General features: G+C 43.6%; 1 protein-coding gene across 1 annotated transcript in view; it reads right to left on the reverse strand.

The window, feature by feature from the left end:
* Positions 1–27664, reverse strand: part of MDFI (MyoD family inhibitor) — a 75526-nt gene that overhangs the window by 11317 nt on the left and 36545 nt on the right. Inside the window, exon 3 of the mRNA XM_053242832.1 lies at positions 16020–16241. Within this exon, the coding sequence (XP_053098807.1) occupies positions 16020–16241 (222 nt within the window). The remainder of the gene's footprint in view (positions 1–16019; positions 16242–27664) is intronic.

The raw sequence follows: 27664 nt of genomic DNA on the forward strand, positions 1-27664 counted from the left end.
ACCATGGTATCCTTTTGGATAGGCTGTCCAAGTTGGGTGTGGGAGGCACTGTTTAGAGGTGGCTACACTCCTACCTTGAGGCCCGTTCCCAAAAGGTGGGGCTAGGGGGTTACTGCTCAACCCCTTGGCATTTATGCTGTGGGGTACCGCTGGGTTCCATTCTTTCCCCTATGCTGCTTAATATCTACATGAAACTGCTTGGAGAGGTCATCCGTAGATTTGGCCTGAGGTGTCATCAATATGCAGATGACACTCAGCTGAATCTTGCTTTTTCATCAAACACAGATGAGGCAGTGACTGTCCTAAATCGATGTTTGTATGTAGTAATGGACTGGATGAGGGGGTATAAACTGAGACTCAATCCAGACAAGACAGAAGTACTGCTGGTCAGTGGTTCCTTTGCCCGGATGATGTTCAGCCTGTCCTAGATGGGGTTGAACTCCCCCTGAAGGACCAGGTTTGCAGCTTGGGGGTACTCACTGATCCAGCACTGTCACTTGAAGCTCAAGTGACCTCTATGGCTTGGAGTGCCTTTTATCAGCTTTGGATGATATACCAACTGTGACCGTACCTGGACAGAGATAGCTTGGCCACAGTTACTTATGCTCTGGTAAGCTCTTGCTTAGATTACTGCAACGTGTTGTATGTGGGGCTGTCATACAAAATTGCAAAATGCGTTGTATGTGGGGCTGTCGTACAAAATACGGCTGCAAGATTATTAAATGGGACTGGATGTTTTGAGCATATTACGGCAGTGCTTCATCAGCTGCACTGGCCCCTAGTCCGTTTCTGGGCCCAATTCAAGGTGCTGGTTTTAACCTATAAAGCCCTACATGGCTTGGGACTGGGTTACCTGAGGGAGCACCTTGCCCCATATGTCCCGACTTTAGATCTTCGGAGGCCCTTCTCTGGCTGTCCCTGCTAAATAGAGAGGGCCTTTTTGGTGGTTGCACCCCATTTATGGAATAGCCTCCCCATTTATGGTTCGCCTGACTTCATTGCTTTGTTATTTTAGATGCCAGGTAAAGACCTTTTTGTTCACTCAGGCCTTTAAAACTTTTAACATTTTTTTTTTTAAGAATTGTAATCTGATTCTGAATTTTTTGTTTGTTTTTGAATTGTACTTTGTATCCTGCCCCCCCTTTTGGTCTGTTATAATTTAGTGTGTGTTTTTATGTGTAACACAACAGAGAACAATTTAAGGGGTGGCTAACAAAGTTTATAATATTATTATTATTGTAGTATCCTGGTTACAAAGTAATCCTGGTTACAGGATTAGTGAGCCTTGAGGAGCTGATTGTGTGAACCCAGAACCCAGGGAAATTCTGGTTAACCAGGATTGCCGGGAAATTCTGAGTTTTCGCAATCAGCTCTGAAGGGTTCAGCAAACCTGCTTAACTCTTAACCAGGATCATCATGACTGTGTGAAGCAGCCTGCAGTTCTGGTACATTAAGAAAGCCACCAAAACTTTGATTAAAATACTAATAATTTTATGCCTTAATTTAAAAAAAAAAAGATGAACACCACTTCCATGTAGGGGGGAAAACCATACGACACATTGTACACAGCAAGCACATGTTCACTGCGTGCACATACAGGAGAAAGCCACAACCAGACACTGCTTGCCAAAATATGTCCATGTGGTGAGCTACAAATATGTATATGTTCTTCACACCTGGTTGTCATGTTTTTTCTACCCACACTGCTGGCATGGGCCATGAGGGAGCTGGGCAAGAGATTCTGGAGAGTCTAGGTTACAGTGATGAGGGAGCAGGGCTGAAGATAGACTCACTGTAGTTTTCAGGGAGTAGGCTGAGTACAGAGCTAAGGCAGTCAGTAAGTGAGCTGCTGAACTAGCTCATCCCTAAGGGAGTCTGGAACTTAAATAGAGTCTCCACCCTGCATTGAGCCTCTCAGCAGCTGGCTTGCAAGGTATGCTCTCCTCCCGAGTTGGCTCCTCCTCTTCAGTAGTCCTTTCATGGCTGAGCCCACAAGCTGTCATTCTTGTGCTCCTATGTCATTGCTGAAGTTCAAACCTGGCTCGACATTGTTGTCTTTCAAGTTCTGCTGGGGGCGAAGGGGATGACTCCCTCGGCGTGAGGTCAAGGGAGGCTTCCTCATTCCTTGATGGGTGAGGGTCCTCAAGGAATGCTTCTCGATTGGAACTTTGTTCTGGAGACTCCCCCAGTTCAGGGGTCTCTGGACCCATCTGGCCTTCTTAATGCATTTCCTGCTTGTGGTGGTTATCAGGGGGCTCCTGAAGGTGCTGGTCCCCAGAGGATCTCCCCTAATCTGGTCCAGAGTCTGGGGCAGGGGCCTCGGGGGTTCCCATCATGATTTTGACTCTTCCACTCTGAGTTCAGGACCTCCTAGTCTGAGATAGTCCCAAGAGTGCTGTTTAAATGTTGCACATGCTTTTTCCCTACACAGAAGTGAAATTCATGTAGATAAAATGTTATGTACAAAGTAGCCTTAAGTGTAAGAGATGTTAAAATGCAGTTTGCTAATGGCTAGGTTCATGAAGACAACGTGCAAATTGCCCTGACCGGGCAAGATATTTTAAGGGACTCAAGCGCAGTACCTGTGCCACAGCCACTTGCATTCTTCTAGTGTTCAGTTTATAAATCAACAGTCTAGAGCAGGACAGAGTTAAGCAAAAGGACCGGACTGGCTGCAAAACAAACAAACAACCTCCATACCCTTCCAGCAAGGACTTGTGTTTGTTCTCTGCTAGACTTTACATTTCTCTCTCTCTGATCTATAAACAAGCAATGATTCAGCAGAAAGGCTTGAGGGCAGAAAGTACCTTGAGCCAATCCAGGGAACAGAAGCTGTATTCTCTTTGGGGTGTCAGCTGGGCAGGGATTCTGGGCTTCTGGGATGAAAAGGGCCAGGACTGAGTCACATTGAAAGCATCATGACAGAACACAACATGCTGCTTGTCTCTCATCATATTGGGGAACCAGACAATGCACAGTAGGTGGCAAGAGAGCATGATCCTGGCTTCTATAAAATGGGTAGCCTAGCCTGTTAAGTTCATAAAGGGTTCTACTGCGACTCAGAGGAAAAAGAGATAAACATGTCAGTACTGAGAAATGTACATTTCCTCAATCTTAGTACATAACAAAGAGGATCCACTGGCTGCCTCTGGCATTTCCTAGTGTTCCTGGTGCCTAGCATGAATGCCGAGAGAGAGAGAGAGAGAGAGAGAGAGAGAGAGAGATCCCTCATTCTAAATCTCCATCTCACTTTTAAAGTAGCAACGAAGGTAAACAGATGGGTTGGAGGACTGATTCCTTTTCTAGAATGATGTAAAATCTGAGCTGGAAAAGAACTTTCAGGGCTGTAGTGTTTGCCTTGCATCTGAGACAAACATTATGAGCCACAGGCATTCATATTTCTAAGCTGGGGAAAATTAGTTTCAGCTACTAATGGCACAGTGGGGAAATGACTTGACTAACAAGGCAGAAGTTGCCAGTTTGAATCCCCACTGGTAACTTTCCCAGATTATGGGAAACATCTATATCAGGCAGCAGTGATATAGGAAGATGCTGAAAGGCATAATCTCATATTGCATGGGAAATAGCAATGGTAAACCCCTCCTGTATTCTTCCAAAGAAAACCACATGGCTCTGTGGTCACCAGGAGTTGACATCGACTCGACGGCACGACTTTACCTTTACATCACTTCAAGTGAGTTTATGTTCAGCTGACCATCAAGCTCATCCATTATGAACCATGACCATTGCTATTTTTAATTTACTGGAAAACTTTCTATACTGCTTTTCCGCTGACACTCTCTAAACAGTACATAAAACAATCATTTAAACATACATTAAACTCTCAATTCTAATTAAAAGGAATTAGAAGTCGTTCTTTCAAATATTTCTCTATTATGGGGAGCATCCAGAGCAGCAGTGAACTAGCATAAATGCTGTTGCATTAGTGTAACTATGTAGCACACCAGTGTTGTGTGAAGTAATTCAACTCTCTTCCAAACTAGTTCCTGTGCTAGCACAACCTCTTGATATGTGCAAATGGGGAACTCCTTGAGCAACACCCATTTGGGTGGTCCCTATTCCACTAGCAGTAGCACAGCTTTGCAGAGCATCACAGCCACAAAATATCCTTCCATGAGTGCCGCTGTGGATGCCCCCATTATGTCCACACTGGAAGGTTTATATGATTTACTATTTTACGGGATCCATTTGCAAGTTTATTTATTTTTAATTCAGTGTTAAAACAACATAACTTAAGAAAAACATGATTAGCCTAGAATGACTTTACAGCAAAATTTTTTTACTAATGATAAAATTCCTAAAAGGGCAATATCACAGAACCATTGTAATCGGCTGGCAGAATATTACAAGAGAGGGTAGGGCAACTCCAAGTTTCAGGGGGCTCTCAGTGTTCTCTATGGACTCCCTCCTCCTACCTGATTGGGACCTGAGAAGGTCACTCTGCCACCACCACATGAAAGCTATAGGCACAGAGGTGGTCTCGGGGATCAGTAATGAGCCTATGGTAGCTGCCAAAAATGTTGACTCTTCACAGTGGCCTAAGAGAGAGAAATTAACCGCCTGTGGGAAAGCATTTCAAAACCTTGGGGCAACCACTGAGAAGGCCCTGCTTCTGATAGAAACCAAATGTCACTTCTGAATAAGCTAGAACAACTTCAGTGACTGATCTCTACTTTATTATAAAATATTTATGTGCCATCTTTTGTGTCAAACGCACATCAGACTGGCAAACAATATTAAATTTATGGGAGGTTCATACTGAATATAGCAGAAGTACTTAGGATTTTTAAGTAACTGATTCCCACAACCTGCCTGAGAGATGTTAGGCTGAAGGAGAGTTATTTGCCCAATGCTGCTGTGTTTACTTCATGACTAAAATTGACTTGCATGCTGTATATTTCCTCTCTATGTCCCATTTCTTGCCCCAGTTAAGAATCATGGCTATAATCCTGAATCTATTCTACTAGCACAAGTCCCCTTTCCATCAGTTGAGTTCTTACCATAACAAGGGCTTTTGGAATTAAATAATTTAACTGCTTGTTAAAATGAGTACCTTGTTTTAACCCATCCCTGACCTAAGTATGCAATAATCAGCATTTGAAAACACTTTGTGCTGAGGTTTTCATTCTGCTGTAATGCTAGTTGCAAGGCTTCTCCATGCCTTTTGACCTCAGAAACCACACATTAGCATGCTAATACCAGTGGGACACAGTGTCCACATGAAGGCTTTCACTTAATGCAAATAGCTTGAAGTATCTGAGTGCACCTACAGCTACTTATCTGGAAGAAAGATGGGGGGTAAGGGCTTTTTCTGTACCTAAAACTTTTCTGGGAGGGAGAGACCCTTGTTATATGCACATCTATCTAGTTTTCCATTTCAGCTTAAGGCTAAGAATGAATTTTACCAGCCAAGTTCAAATGGAGCCCATGAGAATATGGGTTCACACTGACATGACCTTAACTGCAGTGGCAAGAGTGAACCATTATAATCATCATTATTTCAGGGATGAAATTATATAGTGGTGAATCCCCTAATCAGATAATTACAGGTGGGAACTCTACTGATGATAAGAATTTAGTTCTCAGTCTTTTATTACCGTTTTTTCTGGCTTTCCAACACAGCCTCCTTCCTTAAACGAGGCCAACACCCAATATACCATTAGCTTGAAGTGCTTCTAAGGGTTTTTCTGTTCCAGAGGTGAATAAAGGCAAGTAGCCTGAAGACTTCATACATACCATCCACAGGGAGCTTCTCCTCTGCAAGCCCATCAAAGTGAGGGCCAATTGCACACATACTCTATTCATTTCACACTCCCTTTATGCTGTTCATAGTCGTTTGGTTTTGTTTCCTGAGAGACAACAATTCAAAGCTTAAGCCAAGAAGTTATATTTAAAGCTACATTTTGAAGTTGAAAAGATAATCATAAACGATTATTTCTTCTCTTATCTGGAATGTTACTTAAGTTGATGAAACTGATGGAAATGTCATGGAACATAGAACCATAGGAACATAGGAACATAGGAAACTGCCATATACTGAGGCAGACCATTGGTCTATCTAGCTCAGTATTATCTTCACAGACTGGCAGCAGCTTCTCCAAGGTTGCAGGCAGGAATCTCTCTCAGCCCTATCTTGGAGAAACCAGGGAGGGAACTTGAAACCTTCTGCTCTTCCCAGAGCGGCTTCATCCCCTGAGGGGAATATCTTGCAGTGCTCACACATCAAGTCTCCCATTCAGATGCAACCATGGCAGACTCTGCTTAGCTATGGGGACAAGTCATGCTTGCTACCACAAGACCAGCTCTCCTCACCTTCATAGACTGATGGTAGCAGCATCAGCTACACCACCATGATTACCACCTTACTCTGGCTATAATGTTAGAACATAGCTAAGATGCAAGTGCTTGCTCTGGGATAACCCCCATTTACTTCAGTAAGTTACAAACAGCTTCATCACCAAATCAAAGAAAATTTGCTCATATAGCTGAGCAGCCACTTACATAACTATTACCACAGTGCTCACCACTCCCATTTGCCACATAATTTTGTGGCTCCACATTCTCCCCCTCCCCCCGCCACATCCAGCCCATGCATCAAATGGTTCTTTTTACATAGAAAACAAGGTCAATGACACTGTATGTGGCACTCTTGCAAGTTAACTGTCTACAAGGCTATTCTCACAAGTGCAGGAAAGAGGGCTAAGGGAGCCCAGCCCACTTTCCTGCAGTCGTGGGAATCACCAGGAGCTGTGCAGCTCCTGGCTGTTAGCCTACTTAAGTCCTCCCCCCCCCCCACAAAGAGGTTAGCGGAGTGAGTACTCCGCTAACCCTGTTTGACTGATTGTGTGCCACGCCGACAGACAAGCAGACCCCTGACTGGGAGGCTACAAGCAGCCCCCCCCCCCGGCACGGGAGTCTCCCCAGAATACCCAGCACCCTTTGCACGGGGCATCCTGGGACTTCCAGGAGCCAGATGACCTCCGATACCCCAAATGGCTGCGTGACGGAGCCGGTTATTGTTTGGGCAGCCGATCCAGCCACCCAGGGCGAGCACTCTGCTTGTGTGTGGGGAGAGCTGGCTAAGCCCACTCTCCCCACACATCACCTTGAGGTGCTTCACTTTGATCATGTGAAGCGCCTCTACTGGTTGCATAAGAGGGTCCTGAAGAGTTCATTCTCTCTCTCTCTTGCATATCATTGTTTCTAGAATATATTCCTGAACATTTCTAAAAAACACAAGCAACCTGACACACTGAATAAAAATAGGCCACACAAACACATAGAAACATCTGTCCCGTGTTGAGCCAAGAGGCACCTTTTAAAGTGGCAATTCTCTTACGGTTAGCAAAGGGAGAGCAACTGTCCCTATCCAACCCCAGCAGTCTCCCTCCAGTGACTGTTGCTGGTGTCTACCTTACGTTTGTTTTAGACTGTGAGCCTTTTTGGGACAGGCAACCATCTTATTAATTTATTATTTATTTTTATGTGTAGACTGTTTTGAGAAATTTTGTTGAAAAGTGGTATATCAATATTTGTAGTAGTAGTAGTAGAAGAAATGCCATAATGGTGAGTATGACAGCTTCTTGTTTGGGAATATAGCATGATCAGAGGGTCTCAAACAAGTTCAAGTAGGGATGTGTGAGCCGGCTCGATTTGAGCCAGGCTCAACAGCGAACTGGCCTGGTTCAGTCCAAGTCTGAACTGGACTGGGCCTGGTTCCAAGAACTGGTTTGTGAGTATACTTACAAAGGAGCATCTAGATGGGCCTTGTGCCTGATCCAGCAGGGCTGTTCTTATGTTCACAAGTAAAGGGGAATTCCCTAGTATAAGGAGTAGGGGGGTGAGTGAAAGGGAAATGTCTACTTTTAATTTCCAGGTGGGGACGGAGACATCGGCAGTGGCTTCTCCAACCCCGCCACCAGCCGCCCAAATGACAGCCTGGGCCGGCTTCAGCCTGGTTTGAGCCTCCATGAATGTGTGGAGGCCTGAACCAGGCCACAGCTGGCCCAGGCTGTCATTTGGGAGGCCAGGGGGGCATTGAACAAGCCCCCACTGCTGATCTCTCTGTCGCTGTCCCCGCTGCCTGGAAATTAAAAGGCAGAAATCCCCCTTTTCTCATCCCCCCCTTCTAGGCTAGGGAATCCCCCTTTACTTGTATACCCCCCAAAGCCGGCCCACAGACTGTTTCAGCCCGATTCAATGGTCAAACTGGCCGGGCCAGTTCCATGCACATCCCTAAGATCAAGATATATTCTGTGCCGGGGTGGGGCAAAGCATGTACACATTTAGGTGCAATTCCTACATCAAGAAGTGTCAAGAATTGGGCAACACCACTGAATAATTCACAGTCTAAGGTCAGAACCACAAGTCGCTGAGCAGACTAACTATGATCAGAAAGAAAGCTGAGAGTTGGTCAAAGGCAAGTGGACAAACTAGGATCAGGAAGCAAAGCAAGAGTTGAAGCTAGTGCCAGGGGTTGAAGCTGCATACGTAAGTGGGGACTGCAGACACTACACATCAAATCAAGAAAACCCTGATACTGAGGTAAGGCCTTAGTCCAAAGATGAAGCTTTTATATCCTTTCTGTACAAGAAGAATCCAATAGTTAGCCCAGCTGAGAGGCCTGTTCAAGATCTAGGAGCTTTAGGTAAGACTTTTGCAGTAGCTCAGCAGTCTGCCACATGGGAAAGCTGTATAAGGAGTCTGTGGCTTTCAGCCACAATCCAAGCAGTTCCCGACACTCCCATGGAGCACATTTCAGTTGCCGAGGCTGGTGGCAAGAGGCTGGTGGGGGTGTGGACAGCGAAGTGGGCACGGTGGCTTGCTATTGTTCACTTCTAGCAGCTAACGACATAAACAAGCATAATAAACAAATCAATTAAAGCAGCCTAGGACATTACTGAACAAGCTCCTTCCTCCTGAAGGACTCCCCCAAAATCTGGTCATCTGCTCTGCTCCATGCATCCCAACATCTGATGTGCATTCGGTGACAGGACAGTATCTTCTCTGTAGTCAAACGCAGGCTGTAGAATGACCTTCTGTTTGTCTGGCTCCCTCTCTCATGGCCTTTCAACACCATGGTGAAACATTTTTTAGCAGGTATCCCTGCTAACTCAGCAAAGAAACACCTTTTAAAGTTGTGATTCTCTTATATTAAACTGAGGGAGAGCAACTGGCCCTATCCAACCCCAGCACAGCATCCCTCCAGTGGCTGTCGCTGGTATCTGCCATATGCTTCTTTTTAGATTGCGAGCCCTTTGGGGACAGGGGACCATCTTATTTATGTATTTATTTTTCTATAGAAATAGTTTTGAGGCTTTTGGTTGAAGCATGGTATATAAATGTTTGTTGTCATTTTTTACTGCAGCAGGTATTCAGTCACTACTGTCTGAGCGAATGACTTTATTCTGTTTGCGGGTGGTGTGGTTGCTTTTATCTTTTGCTTTTTACTTTTGCTCCAACTGGTATTTTATTTGATAGATGCCAAGATTTTTTAACCTTGTCATTAGTATTAACAGATTGCTACATGTCTTGGGCATTCTATGCATAGAAAGATAGGATGAAATTATTTATAATAAATAAATAAGCAAGCAAGTGGGAGGGAGGATTAACTGGAATCAATCATGCTAGTGGGAAAAGATCTGCTAGCTTTTAATATATATTTTTTTCTTTTTTTGCAGTCACCAGCTGCAAGAATTATGCATTTGCAGCCAATTGGCACAATTTGTACATGCTACATATACAATTATACTCCGTTCCACACGTATATAGTATACTCAGGAATAAGTTGCTCAGTGCACTGCATACTTGATAACCAAGTAAAATTCTATGAAATATTTTCAAGGTACAAGGAACCTGAGAGCTTTTTCTCTCATTCACCCTCCCAGTAATTTTGTGGGGTAGGTTTGATTGATAAAATAAGCTGTCAGACGATTCAATGAACTTTAAGACAGAGCAGAGATTTCAGTCAAGATATTCTCTATCCAAACCCAACATTCCACCCAATGTAACTTACTATCCTTCGGCCTTTTTAATTTTGATTTTTTTTATTCGGCAGAAAAGCTTTTTGCTGGGTACCTGATTGCTCATTAATTGCAGTCACCATTAAGGTATCAACATTCACTGATCTTGCTCCTGTTCTCTAGGTTAAAGCAAAGGAACAGGGACAGAAGTAAAGACCAATTTTCAACAGCTGCTCCTGTGAATCTTATCTAAGCCCATTCATATTAATTATATTATTGTTGTTGTTGTTGTTTACACAGTCAGACAGGTGTTATTGACTAGTTTGTTTTATCCAGACATCGAGTCCTTCCCAAGGACCTCGGATGGCTGTATTGTCAATGTTGTTGCTGTTATAATTATAGATATCGTCGCAGAATATAGGCTGTTCCCAGTAAAGCTGCTTTTTGTAATTGGCTGATGGTGATTTCTGTGGCCCCTATGGATATTATTATTACTATTATTATTATTTATTTATTTACACAGTCAGAAATGTGTTATTGACTGGTTTGTTTTATCCAGACATCGAGTCCTTCCCAAGGACCTGGGATGGCTGAATTTTATTATCAATGTTTTTGCTATTATAGATATCGTCACAGAATATAGGCTGTTCCCAGAAAAGTTGCTTTTTGTAATTGGCTGATGGTGATTTCTGTGGCCCCTATGGTGTTGAGGTGCTCTTCAAGGTCTTTTGGAATTGCACCTAGGGCACCATTTACCACTGGGATTATTTTGGTCTTTTTCTGCCACAGCCTTTCAATTTCAGTTTGTAGATCTTTGTATTTTGTGATTTTTTCAATGTCTTTTTCTTCTATTCTGCTATCCCCTGGTATTGCTATGTTGATTATTTTGACTTGTTTTTCTTTCTTCTCGACTACAGTTATATCTGGTGTATTGTGTGGCAGATGTTTGTCTGTTTGTAGTCGGAAGTCCCATAATATTTGCAGATGTTCCAGTGTATCATCCCTGCTACCTTGTCATGCCTTTGTCTGTAGTCAGTCTGTGTGATCTTTTTACAACAGCTGATTAGGCGGTCCACGGTTTCATCTGCTTCTTTACAAAGGCGGCACTTGCTGTTTGTGGTTGACTTTTCTACTTTTGCTCTTATTGCATTTGTTCTTAGTGCCTGTTCTTGTGCAGCCAGTATTAAACCCTCCGTTTCTTTCTTCAAGTTGCCAGTCTTAAGCCATTGCCAGGTCTTGGTGATGTTTGATTTTCCAGTTATATTGTGCAAATATTGACCATGCAGTGGCTTATTTTTCCATTTTTCTGCTTGGTTCTTGACTTGTTCTTTCTTCTAGGCCTGCTTTGTTTCATTGGTGTTGAATAGTTTCTCGTTATTGACCATTTGAAGTGCATCTTCTTCACTGTTGTTGTTGTTGTTGTTATTAATTCTATTTCTATACCACCCTTCCAAAAATGGCTCAAGGCGGTTTACACAGAGAAATAATAAATAAATAAGATGGCTCCCTGTCCCCAAAGGGCTCACAATCTCAAAGAAACGTAAGACAGACACCAGCAACAGTCACCGGAGGTACTGTGCTGGGGGTGGATAGGGCCAGTTACTCTCTCCCTGCTAAATAAAGAGAATCACCACATTAAAAGGTGCCTCTTTGCCAGTTAGCAGGGGTTATGCTTCAGCGCATTCACCCTCACAGTAACCTTGCATATATGCTTCAGCGCAGCTATTACAACTGAAGAAAGTATAAGCAAAAAGAAAACACAAGAGGGGCAGGGTGGAATCCCAAAGGCTATTGGGTTAGATTGACTGAAAGGAGTCGGAGGTGGGGAGTGTACTTCCAGCTAAGAATGTCACTATCTAATCATGATGATCATGGTTAGGGTTAGGTAGTTTTTATATTTGCCACAAAGAAAAATCTTCTGCTTACTTTCTTTTAGACTAATCACCTTAGGGAGTGGAATATGTGTGCACATAAGTCTATTGCGGGGGGCGGGGGGGAGAAGGCAGTGCAACATCTGGGAACATAGCTGTTGAAAGCTCTTCACAGAGGGTGCAACATGATTGCAGAGTGACTCATAAGTGCAGAATGTCAACAGGCAAGCAGCCCAGCACCAGATGCTCAGAGGCAAGCATGTGGTCTCACAGTTGCATACAATTTCATTGCAACTGTATTTCTAGTACCCTTTCTCCAGTCATCTTTTGTCCTACATATCTGTCTGCACAACAGGCAAGTTTGAGATCTTGCCCAAGTCTCCTGCTCCTCTTCTCCAACAGGAAAATCTGATCTAGACTGAATTCTTGTAGGATTTTAGGGATGAAAGCCCTAAAACTCCCTACATTCAAGTAGTCAGTATTGAGGACTAAATTACACACAACTGTGTGTAATGGATAACGCTGGATAAGCTGCTTAGGGTGGGTGTGATTTGGGACAGAGAAATTGAAGATTTCCATTTCATGGAAGGTGCTTCTGCCCTTTCCCTGCCTCCTGCTTTTACACCTTCAACTGCACCTTCCCAAAGCTGCTTCAATAGCAAAAGGAGGGGCCAATGGGCTACCATTATAGGCATATGTATGCAACATGAATTTTGGCCCTTATCGTGGTTTCTGATGCTACATTTCATCAAATCTGATCTATGTATGTCCCAAGACCTGAATCAGCATTTCTTCAGAATGATGCTGCTTAGATGTGGGCTAGTCTCAATTTCAATATTGAGCCCACTTTTCATAACACTGATATTAGGTAAATGGTGCTTTGGAACTACAGGCCTTCTATAGCATACGAGGTGCTACATTTAACCAGCACAAATATTTAAGACACCTAGATCAAAGCATGGACAGTTTAGATAGTCAGTGATCCTGGAATTCTCACTCCTGAACTCACTTTAGCCACAATTTACATACTGAAGAGTGAATCAGAGGCTGGAGTAAATGAGAGGGTGAGAGAGAGCACATCAAGAACCATAAGCAAAATCAGCAAAATTGCCTCCTTTTAAACACTGGAATAAGATTCCAAACAAACTATAGTAGGTTTATCATCTCTGGTATGTGGAGTGAACAGTTCCTTAAAGAAATACAGTAATTTGTATGTTTCACCTGGGTTTGCCACCATGCATACACTCAATAAGAAATCCCAGCTCTTGGATTATTTTAATGGTATGATTTGTGTGTTTTCAAATATTTGCTTACACAATTAAAAAGATGTGGAAAGAGGAGGGCTATAACCCAGAAACCTTAGTCAATTAATCATGTGTGTTTTAAATCAATCAATTAATTCAATCTGCATATTAATAGTTCTGAAGGACTACTGTGTCGCCTAACAACACCATTGATAGAAAATGTCCACACATCTCTTAACAGGCACAGCCTTAGAAGAGGCATTTTAGGAACAAAGGAAGCTGCTCTATACGGAGTCAGACCATTAGTCCACCTAGCTCATATTGTCTCTCTACACAGGTTGGCAGCGGTTTCTCCAAGGTTGCAGGCAGAAGTCTCTCTCAGCCCTATCTGGAGATTCCGGGGAAGGAACTTGGAACCTTCTGCATATAAGGATGCAGATGCTCTTCCCAGAGCAGCTCCATCCCCTACGGGGAATATCTGATAGTGCTCCCACATGTAGTTTCCCATTTAAATGCAACCAGGGCAGGCCCTGCTTAGCAAAGGGGACAAGACATGCTTGCTACTACAAGACCAGCTCTCCTCCAGACAGCTCTCCTGTAGAGGTCACTGGCCATCCCAGTTTGTTTGTTTTTAAGTACTTTACGTCAGGCCAACAGTCTTGCCCTGCTCACCTGGCCAGTTGAAGAGGTGCCCAAAATGCCAAGCTCCCTGGCTGGTGGAGCCCCAGTGGAGCAGGAGAGACTCATGGTGTGGGACGCAGGGACGGGTTGTGGATCTCCGGCCAGCAAGAGCAAGCAGAAGTAACAGGGCTCTCAGTGTGGCTGGATGATGTCAGCCAGCTGAAAACAGAGCCATGCAGCCAGCTGAGTGGGGGCAGGGGAGATGGGTGGAATAGGGAGGACAGAACAGTGCGGTGGGGGGGGGGGGAACCAGTGGAATGAAAGAAGGGAACAGAAAAGGGGAAGGGAAAAATCAGGGCAGAATCAGGGCAGAAGGGCGGGGACTTCAGGCGGATGTGCCTCATGTGCCTCACTATTTAGGCAGGCGATGGCCGATGATGAGGCAGACAGAGCAGAGGGCAAATCTGGGGCCTCCAGGGAAAAGCCAGACTCCATGGTGCAAGGATGTCTGGCAGAAGGAGAAACAGGAGAGGACAACCCATTCCCCTTCAACTTAGGCTCTGCCATAAAGAGTGGGACTGAAAAGAGAGGTGGAGAGTGTCAGGAGTCACCACAATATACTACAATAATTAATATTTTTTTAACCACTGCCTGAGTAATTTGGGGTACATAAAAAAAAATAATCAATCTAGCCTCCTCATTAAATATTGCAGACCTAGTGAAGCAGTAAAGTCAAAATGCCCAGGAATTTCTTAGACAGAATTGCTGTCTTAGGAGAACAACCTGAGATACACAACTACCTCAGTTAACATGTATCAATTTTACTTCTAAGGACTGGCCATGTTCCAAAAGAGTTGCATATCTGAAATCTACATACACCATAGACCTGCAAGATGCATTCTGTTTCTTGCTTATGCACACTAGCCCACCCTAAACCAATACCTCACCAGCCACCTCCTACATCCCATCTCTGTTTGCCTAAGCCTGGTTCAGTTGGAGGGCTTGCCTACGTACCATCACCTGCCACAGGATGGTGGCAGTGGAGAGGAGGTGGGTAAGACAGAATCTTTTGAACATTATTAAGGTGTGTCTCTGCGGTAGCCTTCAGTTACACAGTTGGTTTACGCTGGTACTGATTACTGAAATTGCCTGTGTAGATGCCTCTTGGTGGTATTTGCACTGCCTAGCCTAGCAATCCTCCGGCCTCCCCCTCAGTTGTCAATCAGTGATGGGCCTGCAGGCTGCACTGCCCAGTCATATGTCCTTCCACCTGATGATTCACATCATCCAGGCTGGCACACAGATGGCACACATGCCTACTCCAAATTTGTGTTTATAATCCTGTGTTGGCTATTCTTCCGATTTCTATATTCAATGCTGTCTGAAACATAACTGTAGTTCTTTCTACTAAAAGAACATCAACATATTAACATATTATTACAAGGAAAGTTTCGGAAGCATTCAATAGTATTCAAAAGGGGGAAAAATCGATACATCGCCCAATTATGGACCCACAGCTCGGTAGGATCTGATTTGCATTCAAAAGTTCAGGTTCAGTCCCTGACATCTCCATGTAAGACTGGAAAACACCCATTTGAAACCCCAGAGAGTTGCAGCCAGTCAGTGTAGTCAGGACTGAGTTAGATGCCCCAGCAGTCTGACCTAACCTATGACTGCAACTGGAATAAGATATTCTTACTGGGAGCAGCAAAGTCCGTATGTACAAATATAAAAATAAAATAATACATTATATTGCTGGTGCCTGTCTCCACATGAATAAGATCTATGAATTACAAATCATAATGGTTGGAGATGCAATTTCCCCTCTGCCAATTTCCTGCATACAAAATGGCTATGCCCTGCTGTAAAACAGTTCTGGATGAAGATGGTTAAGCAAAATAATCAAGATAGCAAAATACACCATTTTAACTCCTACCATTTTATTGTTTTGACTTGTCTTAAATGTTTAATTTGGGTAAACTTGCGAGACCAAGGAACAGTCAACCAAGATTTAAACATTCACTGAGTTGGCAACCATTTATTCATGAATTGGAAGTAAAGCATGATATTTACATTGATGCATTTAATTGTTTTTTAATACTTTAAATACTTTTAACCAATTCCAGTTTTTAATTATACTCCAACTTATTTTGTGTAAAGCAGAATGCCTTGGGAGGGAGGGAGGGAGGGAGGGAGAGAGAGAGAGAGAGAGAGTGTGTGTGTGTGTACACATCTAATAAAACTAAGATTTAAAAAAGGAAAGAGGAACAAGAATAGAGTAAAGGGAGCACAAAACTTACGTGTCACAGTTTCTGCTGCTATTGCAAAGTCACCTTCAGATTTTGCCTTGGAAGATGCTGTTCCATTCACCACGGATCGAGATGTGGCATGTTGTGATGGATTTTCCTCTTTCACACCTGTGGTCTGACTTTGGGAAGAAAAAGCGGGAGTAGGGGAACTAGGAGTTGTTGATACTACCGCTGAATCCAGCACTGAGGAAGGGCACAAGTTTGCATCTTGGCCTGAAATAGACAAGACAATTTTGACATGAGCATCACTTTAAGAGAGCAGGCTTACTTGCTGCCTAGGGCCTTGGAAAATGTGCATTTTCAGGCCAGTCCTCAGCTGATAAACAGCAGGAATATAATGACTGAAATTACAGAATTATGCTGTATTAAGTAAAATATATTCCATTAACATCTTTTCACTACCCTACCCTGTTGGAGTGAAAAAGGAATAATTCCTATGTATGTTAGGCATTGTGCAAGGAGAGAGTAGTCAAGCTCTACCAATGCATTTGTAAGCCATATTAGTGACTGTGAAGGAAGAAACAGGGAATCCACCTCCCCCGCATTAATTAGGTAATGTGGAAAGCATTAATTCACAAATGTCGCCCCATTCTTCTCTGTAAATAGACAGCAGGCCTATTCACGTGATTAAACTAATTTGAATTAAGCCCTTCCGTCTTCCTGCAATTTGGCCTGAAAGCAAAGAAAGAGTTCTGACGACAGCATCCGCTTGCTGTTAAAACTAGACGTGTTCATTAAAAAATTTAAAGAAGAGGGGCTTGGATAACTTCATGGAGGAGAGAGGTCTTATCAATGGCTACTAGTCGGAGGGCCACTTCCAGCCTCAAAGGCAGGATGCCTCTGAGTACCAGTTGTAAGAGCGTAACAGCAGGAGAGAGGGCATGCCCTCAACTCCTGCTGTAGGCTTCCAGTGGCATCTGGTGGCCCACTGTGTGAAACAGGATGCTGGACTAGATGGGCCTTGGGCCTGATCCAACAGGGCTGTTCTTAGGTTCATCCCTGAGTAATCTGCCATTTCATTCCAACTCTATTTCACATCAGGAAAGAGCTTCAGAAGAGAGAAAATGGAATATTAATCCCAGGATGCCAAAGACAGTCAGAATTAAATTATCTTATTTGCAAAATCCATTTATCATCACTACTTTTCTTTTGGCATGCAGTGCCTTTCTGTACAATAGGTCCAGCTTTCCTCAACTTCTATGCTGGTAAAAGCTGCACCTGCTGAATTTTTGCCCATCACATAACTGTCAAAGGCACAGGAACGCGGCAAGGAAAAAAAGAGGAGCAACTCTATCTCCCTAGTGACAAACGGTGAATGGATGAAATGCCAGAAGGAAAAACTTGAAGCTTGCAGCATCTACACACTTATTGTCTTGTGCCAGAGCCATGCAGCTTACTTGTTATGCATTGCAAATCACTCAAAGACTATGACTACGGCAACTACTACTTATATGTCATTTTTCAACACAAACGTTCTCAAAGTGGTTTACATGGAAAGGCTGGGGTCTTTGTTTTTGGTATACTTGCTTTCTATACTTATTTTCCCATACTGTAGTTCGCAGCAGAAGTTTCAGCACTCCCACTTCCTGAAGTCTAGAGATATACAGGGTATTTTAGCCCATGCTGATGATCTATGCTGGTCCCACATCGCTGGCAGGAACCAAAACAGGCATGTCCTGGGGGAAAGGCAGTGTCATTTCCAAGGATATATCCTATATTTCTGCTGTATACTATGCAGAAATATATATTAGTAGTAAACCATGAGCAAAGGAAGGAACTATCTAGACCAGGGGTGTCAAACTGTGGCCCTCCAGCTGTTGTTGGCCTACAACTCCCATCATCACCAGTCACCATGGCCAGTAGCCAGGGATGATGGGAGTTGTAGGCCAGCAACATCTGGAGGGCCTCAGTTTGACACCCCTGATCTAGACAAAAAACTTGCCACAACAGAGGCACTTTACAGCTTTCCTGAAGTGGGCTGTTAGGGAAGGACAGAATATCACACGCACACAAAGGGATGAAATCAGTGGCAAGACTCCTACTGAGACCCTCTTCTCCCCCTCCTGAGCACCACAGACCTGCTCACCTTCCGCCCTCCCCCAGTGCTCCTTCCTGCTCCCGCTTGGCACTCAGAATAGCAACCATTTACACAAGACAAGCAGCTGGAGTGCAGCAGCTTCAGAGGGGTGGAGGGTGGAACCACACTTTATATAAACTAAATTACACCTTAAGCGAAGGGAGCGAGACCAAACACCCATAATTACACTGACGGTAACAACAAGGCCTAGTCACAGCCAGGCAGGGGGCAGGGGGCAGGAAGTAAGAGGCCTCCGACCCATCATTATATTCAGTAGAACAAGAGGTCCTACATGCAGGCAGACAGGGAGAAAAGGAGACAGACCCCACACATATAATTATAGTGACTAGAACATAGAGCCCTGCATGAAGAGAAAGGGCTGGATTCACAGACTATTTGCTGTTCATAGGCTACTTTCCGTAGTCTTCCAGAAGGCTCTCCGTCAGTCCAAAGCACAGAGGATTGAGATTATTGGCACAGAAATATGCTCTAGCCAATACCTGTCAAAAGTATGGTCAATAAAACCAATCAACAAAAATTTCAAGAGAAAAAAGGTAAAAGAAAAACAGTTGAGAAAGAGCTAGATAACGGGACTGAGGATCATACCTTGAATATATTGTTTTATTCAGGTAAGGGGAGAGGGGAACAGAGGTGCTGTTTTTAGCTAAGAAATTGTGTTGGGAAGCTACCGTGCATATCCAGTGCTTAGTATATGAGGTGTTAAGAGCTCCAGAGTGCCATGTATTCTAGCAGCCTTGCTCCATACTCCTGTACGTCAGGAAACATGCTGCAAGCTTATTTATTTTTAAGATACAGTGATCTCCAACCTTTTCAGACCTATTTTATTTTATTTCTTTAAATACATTTGTATACCACCCAAAATGCAAGTCTCTGGGCAGTTTACAACAAAACCATAAAAACAACAAATAAAAAGGTTAAAACATTACAACAATTTACAATTTAAAACTTCAAAACTATTAAAAACACAATTAAAACAATATCTAATTAAAAGCCTGAGTGAGCAAATGCATCTTGACTGCCTTTTTAAAAGTTATAAGAGATGGGGAGGTTCTTATTTCAGCAGGAAATGTGTTCCAAAGCCTCGGGGCAGCAACAGAGAAGGCCCATCGCTGAGTAACCACCAGACGAGCTGGTGGCAATTGCAGATGGACCTGTTCAGATGATCTCAATGGGTGGTGTGGCAAAGAAGGTCCTTCCTGCAATTCCTGGTTTGTGGAAACCATAATGCCCAAGTCAGATAAATTATTATTACTGCTAACCATAGTTTGCCTTTAAACCAGAATCAGAAACTCATTTAAAATCACAAGATTGTATGCAAAGAAAGTAATGACTAAGTAGTAAAGTGTGCTGTCGAATCTGTGTCGACTCGAGGCGACCACAAAGCCCTGTGGTTGTCTTTGGTAGAATACAGGAGGGGTTTACCTATATTGCTGCTGCCCAACATAGGAGTTTCCCATAGTCTGGGAAACATACCAGCAGGGATTTGAACCGGCAATCTCTGGCTTGCTAGTCCATTCATTTCCCCGCTGCGCCATTAGGTGGCTGACTAAGTAGTAGTACCACTCATAAATATATGGGAGTCTCCACTACTTTCAATGGGAGACAGTCATAACGTCTTCTGACAGTCATGCTCTCCAGTTGTTCTTTGGCGGCAAGACTGACAGCTTACCTGACAATTTCTGAAATTAGTTCAAGTGAATGAATATGCTGCTTCACTGCACTGGCTTGCATGCCTCACAGGGTCATGCAGGCACTGCAGAACCACCCGCGGGGCTCTAATACATGTGGTGATGGTGCTGCACAGGAGGACAGTACCAAAACTATTGACCTCTTGTGCAATCACCTCTTGTGTGTGACTTCCCTTATTCCCAATGTTGTGATTGTGAAATAGGCCATTATTTCCAGTGCAATCCTGTCCTCTTGCGCAGCACTGTTGCCATGTGTTAAATCCCTGAAGTGGCACGGGTAGTTTTGCATGCCAGCATTATACTGTGGGACCTGTAAGCTACTGTCATGTGATGTGAGGCATGACTATGCCATTAAAACGCTGGTGTGGTAAATGCCCATATCTCATCACATGAGGGAGGATTCAAATTACCTATTTGTCATGGAAAATTGATAGTGAAAGAGATCATCCCCAGATGACTTCCAAAAGTAACAGATCTTAGCTTCCAGAGAAAGGCTTAAGGAAAACAAACGTTTTCAAGATGTTGCAGCCCTTGTGGTGAGGAAGAGACAAGACAAGATCACAATGTCCATAGAATATAAGCAAGAATCGTGCATTGCACTTTTCCTGACCTGGTTCAGCTATGCTCACTGAACTGGACTCTAGGGAGCTGTACATTAACAGCTCCCTCCACATCATTCATGCCAGATTGGCCAATGTTGGAAGAACGGGCTCTCTGAGACACACACACAACTCTGTGTCTAAAAACAGGAAAACAAATATTGGTTTGGCCTACCATTCCCCCTCACCCTCTATACTGGAATTATTTTAAGGCAAAATGTCTCCGGAATGAGGGAGTTTATCAGCAACATTTCTACTTTTTTTTTAATTTGGAAGAGGCCCAAAACAGGTTTATTATTTTAATATATAATTAATTTTCATCAAGACACAATGATTTGGGAATGCTTATGAATTACCCTGCAAAAGGCAGACTATTCTCTCTTCTTCTACACCTGTGTAACCCCTCCTAGGAGGAAGGGATAATATACCATGAGCGACATCAGTTACTCTCAGCTTGACCTGAGGAACACAGTTGCATCATTGCAGCAGATTTTTGGGATAATTAAAAAATCCTGCCAGAGTACAAGTTATAAAGCTGGTGAGTATCCTGGACTTAACAAAAGTATACTTGCATTTAAAATGATCACTCCTCCTGCTTAGATACCCATTATTTTAACATATCTCATATTTTTATGATCTCCCACCTTTTTCATGAATCAAAAATCTACATCTGTTGTACAATCATCTTTAACACTAAAATAAATTATTCTGCCTGATGCTAACTTTCCTCTCACTAAGCCAATATCAAAATAAACCTACCCTTTAGTTTCTGGTGTTATTACTGGGGCTGGCAATTGAATGAAAGATTTTTAGATGATAATTGACTTCTCATTTAATCACTAATAATTCAATGACATATAAATATCTTTGCATCTCATCAATAGCTCAGCATAGATGCCTTTTAGAGATTTTCAAGGAAATGCAAGATAATTTAACATTTTACCAACCAAAAGATTTACTAACTGTTAGTAAATAAGTATCTTGAATATTCTCTTTTCCACGGCTCTTCTAGTACCACACCAAGAGCATTTCTAGACAGCAGGCGTTACTGAGGGTTTTTGCTACAAGTTCAAATTTGCAAAAAACAAAACAAAACAAAAAGGCACAAAAAGTAATTTTTTTAAAAAACTCTGGACATAAATTGGGCTAGGCTCTAAAACACATAGTGAAAAACCCCAATCATGTGTGAAGTGCTTCCCAGTATCACACACAGACTTCGGCATGAATCTGGCCAATGTGCAAATGCATACCCTCCATTCCAAGTGAAATGCCCCATCTGGAAATGCTCCTGGAATGCATATAAAAATGACTTGCCTGGTCACCTGAAAGCAGAATGCCTTGCCACTAAGTGAGTCAGTGCTGAGTTATTTCAGTTTTTCATGAATGTGTGTAACCTTTCTTTGACACATAGAACTCTTGAAATACTGACTGGGAAGACTGAGACAAGGGAAAGCAGCTCCACTGGTGGCAGCACTGCCACCTGCCAAATGGGCAGCAGTTTTCTCTTGTACGGAAGTGCCTGTTGCTACAGTGTGAGTTTTTCAATTAACTCTGTCCTTCCGGAGCACAAATGCAGCCGCATCTGGGAAGTGGTGATATGGGTGTGTTGTGCTTTTTTCTAAAAAAGAAAGGTGGGGAAATCTGCTTCCCAGAGACCAGTGGTGAGAGCTCATGTGGTTGCTGTCTGCTGTTGTCAACTTGCCAGCCTGTGTGCCCCCTAATGTGTGGGGCTGTGGCTGCTGCCCTGTGGGTGAGTCTGTGTGCGATCAGGGCCAGAGGGAGTGAGTCAGCAGTCCTTGAGGATCGGCTGCCTAGTTTAGCCATCTTTCTGGGCTTATAAAAGGTCTGCTGCCCTGTGGCGGTGGGCCCACCACTGGCAGGGTTGCTACCGGTGGGGTGACACCAAAGGGAGTCACCCCTTTTGGGGAGCCACTTTGGGGGGCGGTGAGGGCCAGGTGGTATTTTTTTGGCTCCTGTTGTTTTTGGGTCCTGGGTTTTTCAGATGTGTCTTGGTTTGTCTGGGGATGGAGAGACGGGATGTGTCCACTGACTGTGGTGTGGCTATTCCGGTGGTGGTGGGGAATAGAAGAAGTAAAGTTGGCAGGTCAGCGCGTTTTTACAGGGGATGGGAAGTCAGAAATCTATTAGCTGTTTCCCCTTCCAGTTGCCCTGCCAGCTCTTTGACCTTGGGGAGCAGTGCCAATCTAAAATAAATGGATTACCCGGGCCATGGCGCATGCGCAAATGACCCCCTGCGAGCCCTGGCATGACCCAGGGCCTTACAGAGGTCATTTGCGCATGCACGGCAGCCATGGATCATGCCAGGACTCACAGGGGGTCATTTGCGCATGCGTGGCAGTGGCCAAAATGGCCACCGCCATGCACTACAGAGGCCTGAACGGGCCAAAATAAATGGATTACCCGGGCCGCAGTGGTGACTTAAGAGGCCAGCAGGGAGGAACCTTCATGGACACCTCCCCCCCCACGGCATACAGGAAGCCCCCCGAAGGGGCTAAAGGCAATTTTAAGGCATTTAAAAAAACAATTTGCAAACTTTGTTCAGCGGTTCAGTTCCGGTCTGGATGGAACAGGGGGGGCATGTTTCGGTTTGATTCCAAACTCCCTCAACCTCCGGATGTAACTGCCGAATCCGCGAACCATTGGACCGTTTGCACATTCTTAGCCAGAGGTGCCTTTTATCAGCTTCAGCTGATACACCAGCTGTGTCCATTACTTGAGATAAATGACCTCAGAACAGTAGTACATCTGCCACTCACCTCCAGACTTGATTACTGCAATGCGCTCTGTGTGGGTCTGCCTTTGTAAACTGTAAGCTGTAAACTTTGTAAACTCCGTAAACTGCAGTTAGTCCAGAATGCGGCAGCCAGGTTGGTCTCTGGGTCATCTCGGAAAGACCGTATCACTCCTATCTTAAAAGATCTACACTGGCTGCTGATAAGTTTCCAGGCAAAGTACAAGGTTTTGGTTATAACCTATAAAGCCCTTAATAGCTTGAGCCCTGGGTATTTGCTATGAACCACACCGCCCACTGAGATCATCTGGAGAGGTTCATCTGCAGTTGCCACCAGCTCGTCTGGTGGCTATTCGGGGACGGGTCAAGATGCATTTGTTCACCCAGGCTTTTAATTAGATATTGTTTTAATTGTTGAAATGTTTTAAATTTTAATTGTTGAAATGTTTTAATCTTTTTATTGGGTTTCTTTTATTGTTTTGTTGTAAACCGCCCAGAGAACTTGCATTTTGGGCAGTATTAAAATGTGTTAAATAAAATAAAATAAAATTTTAAAAGGGCCTACCCCTTCACATAGGTATGAGCTTGTGCATTGCTTTAAAGGTGACATTTACATGTTACATTCCCTTACAGCATCCCAGATTTTAAAAAATAAAAATAAAAATCCTAGGCTAATTAATTATTCTGACGCAAAGGCACTATTCTCCAAACTACATGCCATTTTAAAAAATTCTAGTCAGTTATAGCAATCAGGATATAGTTTTATCAACACAGTATTAAGGCGTTAAATAGTTAACCTCTGAGTTTGAAATGCCAGCATCTATCAGTACTGAGTCCCTAGTCCAATGATCACAAATCTGGCACATAAACTCTTCATAATTTCATTTTGCGTTTTTCATTTTCCAAGTACAGTAACACTTTTAGAGCAAGAAATATATTTGCGCATCAAAAACTGAGAAAATTCATATTCTAAACCAGTTAATTCTGAACTTCAGTGGCAGCACTAACTAAGAGACTGATTAACCAACATGGTTACCATAACAGCTGAGGAAGCCGAAAGCTGGATTTCAGATCTATGGTTACAATATTTTCATCAAAGATTGCACATCAGAACTGAGTAGTATGGAGACTGGAAGTTCGATCTGTGCTATATCCAATAGAGGCTGCCACGCTTCCATGCTGATGGTCACCATTCTAACTACAAATGTGCTGCCTTGCCACAGCATTTTAGCCATGTGGGCTGCTGAAGTGCTCAAATGTGTTGGAATCCGCAAGGCAACAGAAGACTTTTGCAGAATGCATTCCAAAAGCTCTGAACAACATACTGACCTATATGAAGCTTGTGATAAATGTGACAAGAGCAATAAGGCAAAATTAACATACTAGTTTGCTCTTTATAGACCAGTTCATAGCTTTAACTAAATGATGAACTGGTATGTCTGTCATTTGGTATTGGAGGAGATGCTGGCTGACAGCCAGAGCTGCCGTGGGGCTCTGACATACACAACAATGCAGCTGCACAAAAGGGCTGTAGCGGTACAGTTTACCCTTGTGAGGTTGCAGCCGGGGCAGAGCTATGATAGGGCAGGCGGATTCAGAGAACCCAAGCTGCCCAGCTCCTAGGGGCTGCCTGATGCACCCCTCCCCACAAGCACCAGCTGTTCTTTGTTTCCCAGCCATGTTTTTTGCTGGGTGCACAAACAAAATGTGCACCTAGCAACCAGCACTGCTGGGAAATGTGCTCTGGAGGGCTCACACAGCCCTTCTGGGGCTCTGACCATCTCACCTGGTGTGTGACGTTCCACACAAGGGGGGCATCACTGGTGCATCCCCCCCCAAAAAAAAACCCAGCAGGGCCGCCAGAGATGGGAGCAAATACAGGCCCCGATTCCCCTAGCTACACCACTGGTTGCAGCTACTACTACTACTACTATTACTACTAAAGTAAAGGCAAAGTGTTCCGTCCAGTCGATTTTGACTCCTGGCGTCCACAGAGCCCTGCGGTGTTCTTTGATAGAATATAGGAGGATTTACCATTGCCTCCTCCCGCGCAGTGTGAGATGATGCCTTTCAGCATCTTCCTACATCGCTGCTGCCCGATATAGTACCAGCGGGGATTTGAACCAGCAACCTTCTGCTTGTTAGCCAAGCATTTCCCCTCTGCGCCACTTAAGGTGCTTAGTACTACTACTACTACTTATATACTGCTTTTCAACAAATGTTTCCAAAGCAGTTTAAATAGAAAAAGAAACTCACAAGATGATTCCCTGTCCCCAAAGGGCTCGCTATCTAAAAAGAGACAAGGTAGATACCAACAACAGCCACTGGAGGGATGCTGCACTGGGTTGCATGCTACTTGCATTATTCCCAATACAAGTACATAGGAACATAGGAAACTGCCATATACTGAGTCAGACCATTGGTCTATCTAGCTCAGTATTGTCTTCACAGACTGGCAGCGGCTTCTCCAAGGTTGCAGACAGGAATCTCTCTCAGCCCTATCTTGGAGAAGCCAGGGAGGGAACTTGAAACCTTCTGCTCTTCTCAGAGCGGCTCCATCCCCTGAGGTGAATATCTTGCAGTGCTCACACATCAAGTCTCCCATTCATATGCAACCAGGGCAGACCCTGCTTAGCTATGGGGACAAGTCATGCTTTCTACCACAAGACCAGCTCTCCTCTCCATGTGTGTGACCTGTGTGTAATCATGTAAGGGTCAGCTGTACCAGAACAGCCCTCTTGCGCAGCAGCATCACTGTGTGTTTGTGCCCCACAGCCGTGTGGGAAATTCTGCACCATCTGTGTTACACTAAGGAACATGTTGGTCACTATAGCTAAACTGTATTCAACATCCCCTCGCTACCTTCATAAGTCACTGCTGCAACAGTGTTATACAGCTGCTAGGTTGCTAGGGTACATTTTGTACTGCTAGACTATAGAAAACAGCTCAGCAACTCACCAAAAAAAAAAAAAATCAATGGATTGAAAAGAACTGGGAATTAATTATTATGAATGAATAAGTTAAATTCAACAGATTTGGCAGGCTAGAAATCCAATTCTGAATACCACTACAAATGTCAATCTTATACTGAAGAGTTTTCCCTAAGTAAGCATGTACCTACTTGATGTATATATTTACAATTTGCTACAGTTCTGCCTGGCATGCACGCTAACACTGCACTCACAGAAAGCAAGGAAGCACTCATGCAGTGGCTACATGCCCACTTCTGAAGTGTATGTGCTTCAGCATGGAGGGGGGATTTTCTCCCCTCTCCCTTTCCCCACAGAAGCGCTCTGTGCAACCTGCAATTATGTCTCTGAGAGCTTCGTGACCCTCCCGGACATAACTACAGGTTGCACAGAGTGCTTTTGGGGGGGGGGGGAAATCTGTGAAAGCCCTCCTCTTAGCACTTAAGCAAGCACACTTAAAAGCTGGCACACTGCCATTGCACCAAGGGGGTGTGACCAGAGCCCCGGAAGGGCGACAAACCAACTGCTTCTGAGCAGTAGATCAACCTAATGAGCTGTGGCTGAATTTCTGCGTATATTACATATATATAACTATATATATAACTATATATATAACTATAACTATATATAACTATATATAACTATATAAATATATATATATATATATACACACACACACACACACAGGTGAAACTCGGAAAATTAGAATATCGTGCAAAAGTCCATTAATTTCAGTAATGCAAATTAAAAGGTGAAACTGATATATGAGACAGACGCATTACATGCAAAGCGAGATAAGTCAAGCCTTAATTTGTTATAATTGTGATGATCATGGCGTACAGCTCATGAAAACCCCAAATCCACAATCTCAGAAAATTAGAATATTACATGGAACCAAGAAGACAAGGATTGTAGAATAGAACAATATCGGACCTCTGAAAAGTATAAGCGTGCATATGTATTCAGTACTTGGTTTGGGCCCCTTTTGCAGCAATTACTGCCTCAGTGCGGCGTGGCATGGATGCTATCAGCCTGTGGCACTGATGAGGTATTATGGAAGACCAGGATGCTTCATTAGCGGCCTTCAGCTCTTCTGCATTGTTTGGTCTCATGTCTCTCATCCTTCTCTCGGCAATGCCCCATAGATTCTCTATGGGGTCAGGTCAGGTGAGTTTGCTGGCCAATCAAGCACTGTACACTGTATACTTTTCAGAGGTCCGATACTGTTCTATTCTACAATCCTTGTCTTCTTGGTTCCATGTAATATTCTAATTTTCTGGGATTGTGGATTTGGGGTTTTCATGAGCTGTACGCCATGATCATCACAATTATAACAAATTAAGGCTTGACTTATCTCGCTTTGCATGTAATGCGTCTGTCTCATATATCAGTTTCACCTTTTAATTTGCATTACTGAAATTAATGGACTTTTGCACGATATTCTAATTTTCCGAGTTTCACCTGTATATATAGTTATAGTTATAGTTATATATAGAGAGAGTTATATATATATATACACACACATATATA

Source organism: Hemicordylus capensis, chromosome 4 (assembly GCF_027244095.1).
Source record: "Hemicordylus capensis ecotype Gifberg chromosome 4, rHemCap1.1.pri, whole genome shotgun sequence".
NCBI lineage: Eukaryota > Metazoa > Chordata > Lepidosauria > Squamata > Cordylidae > Hemicordylus > Hemicordylus capensis.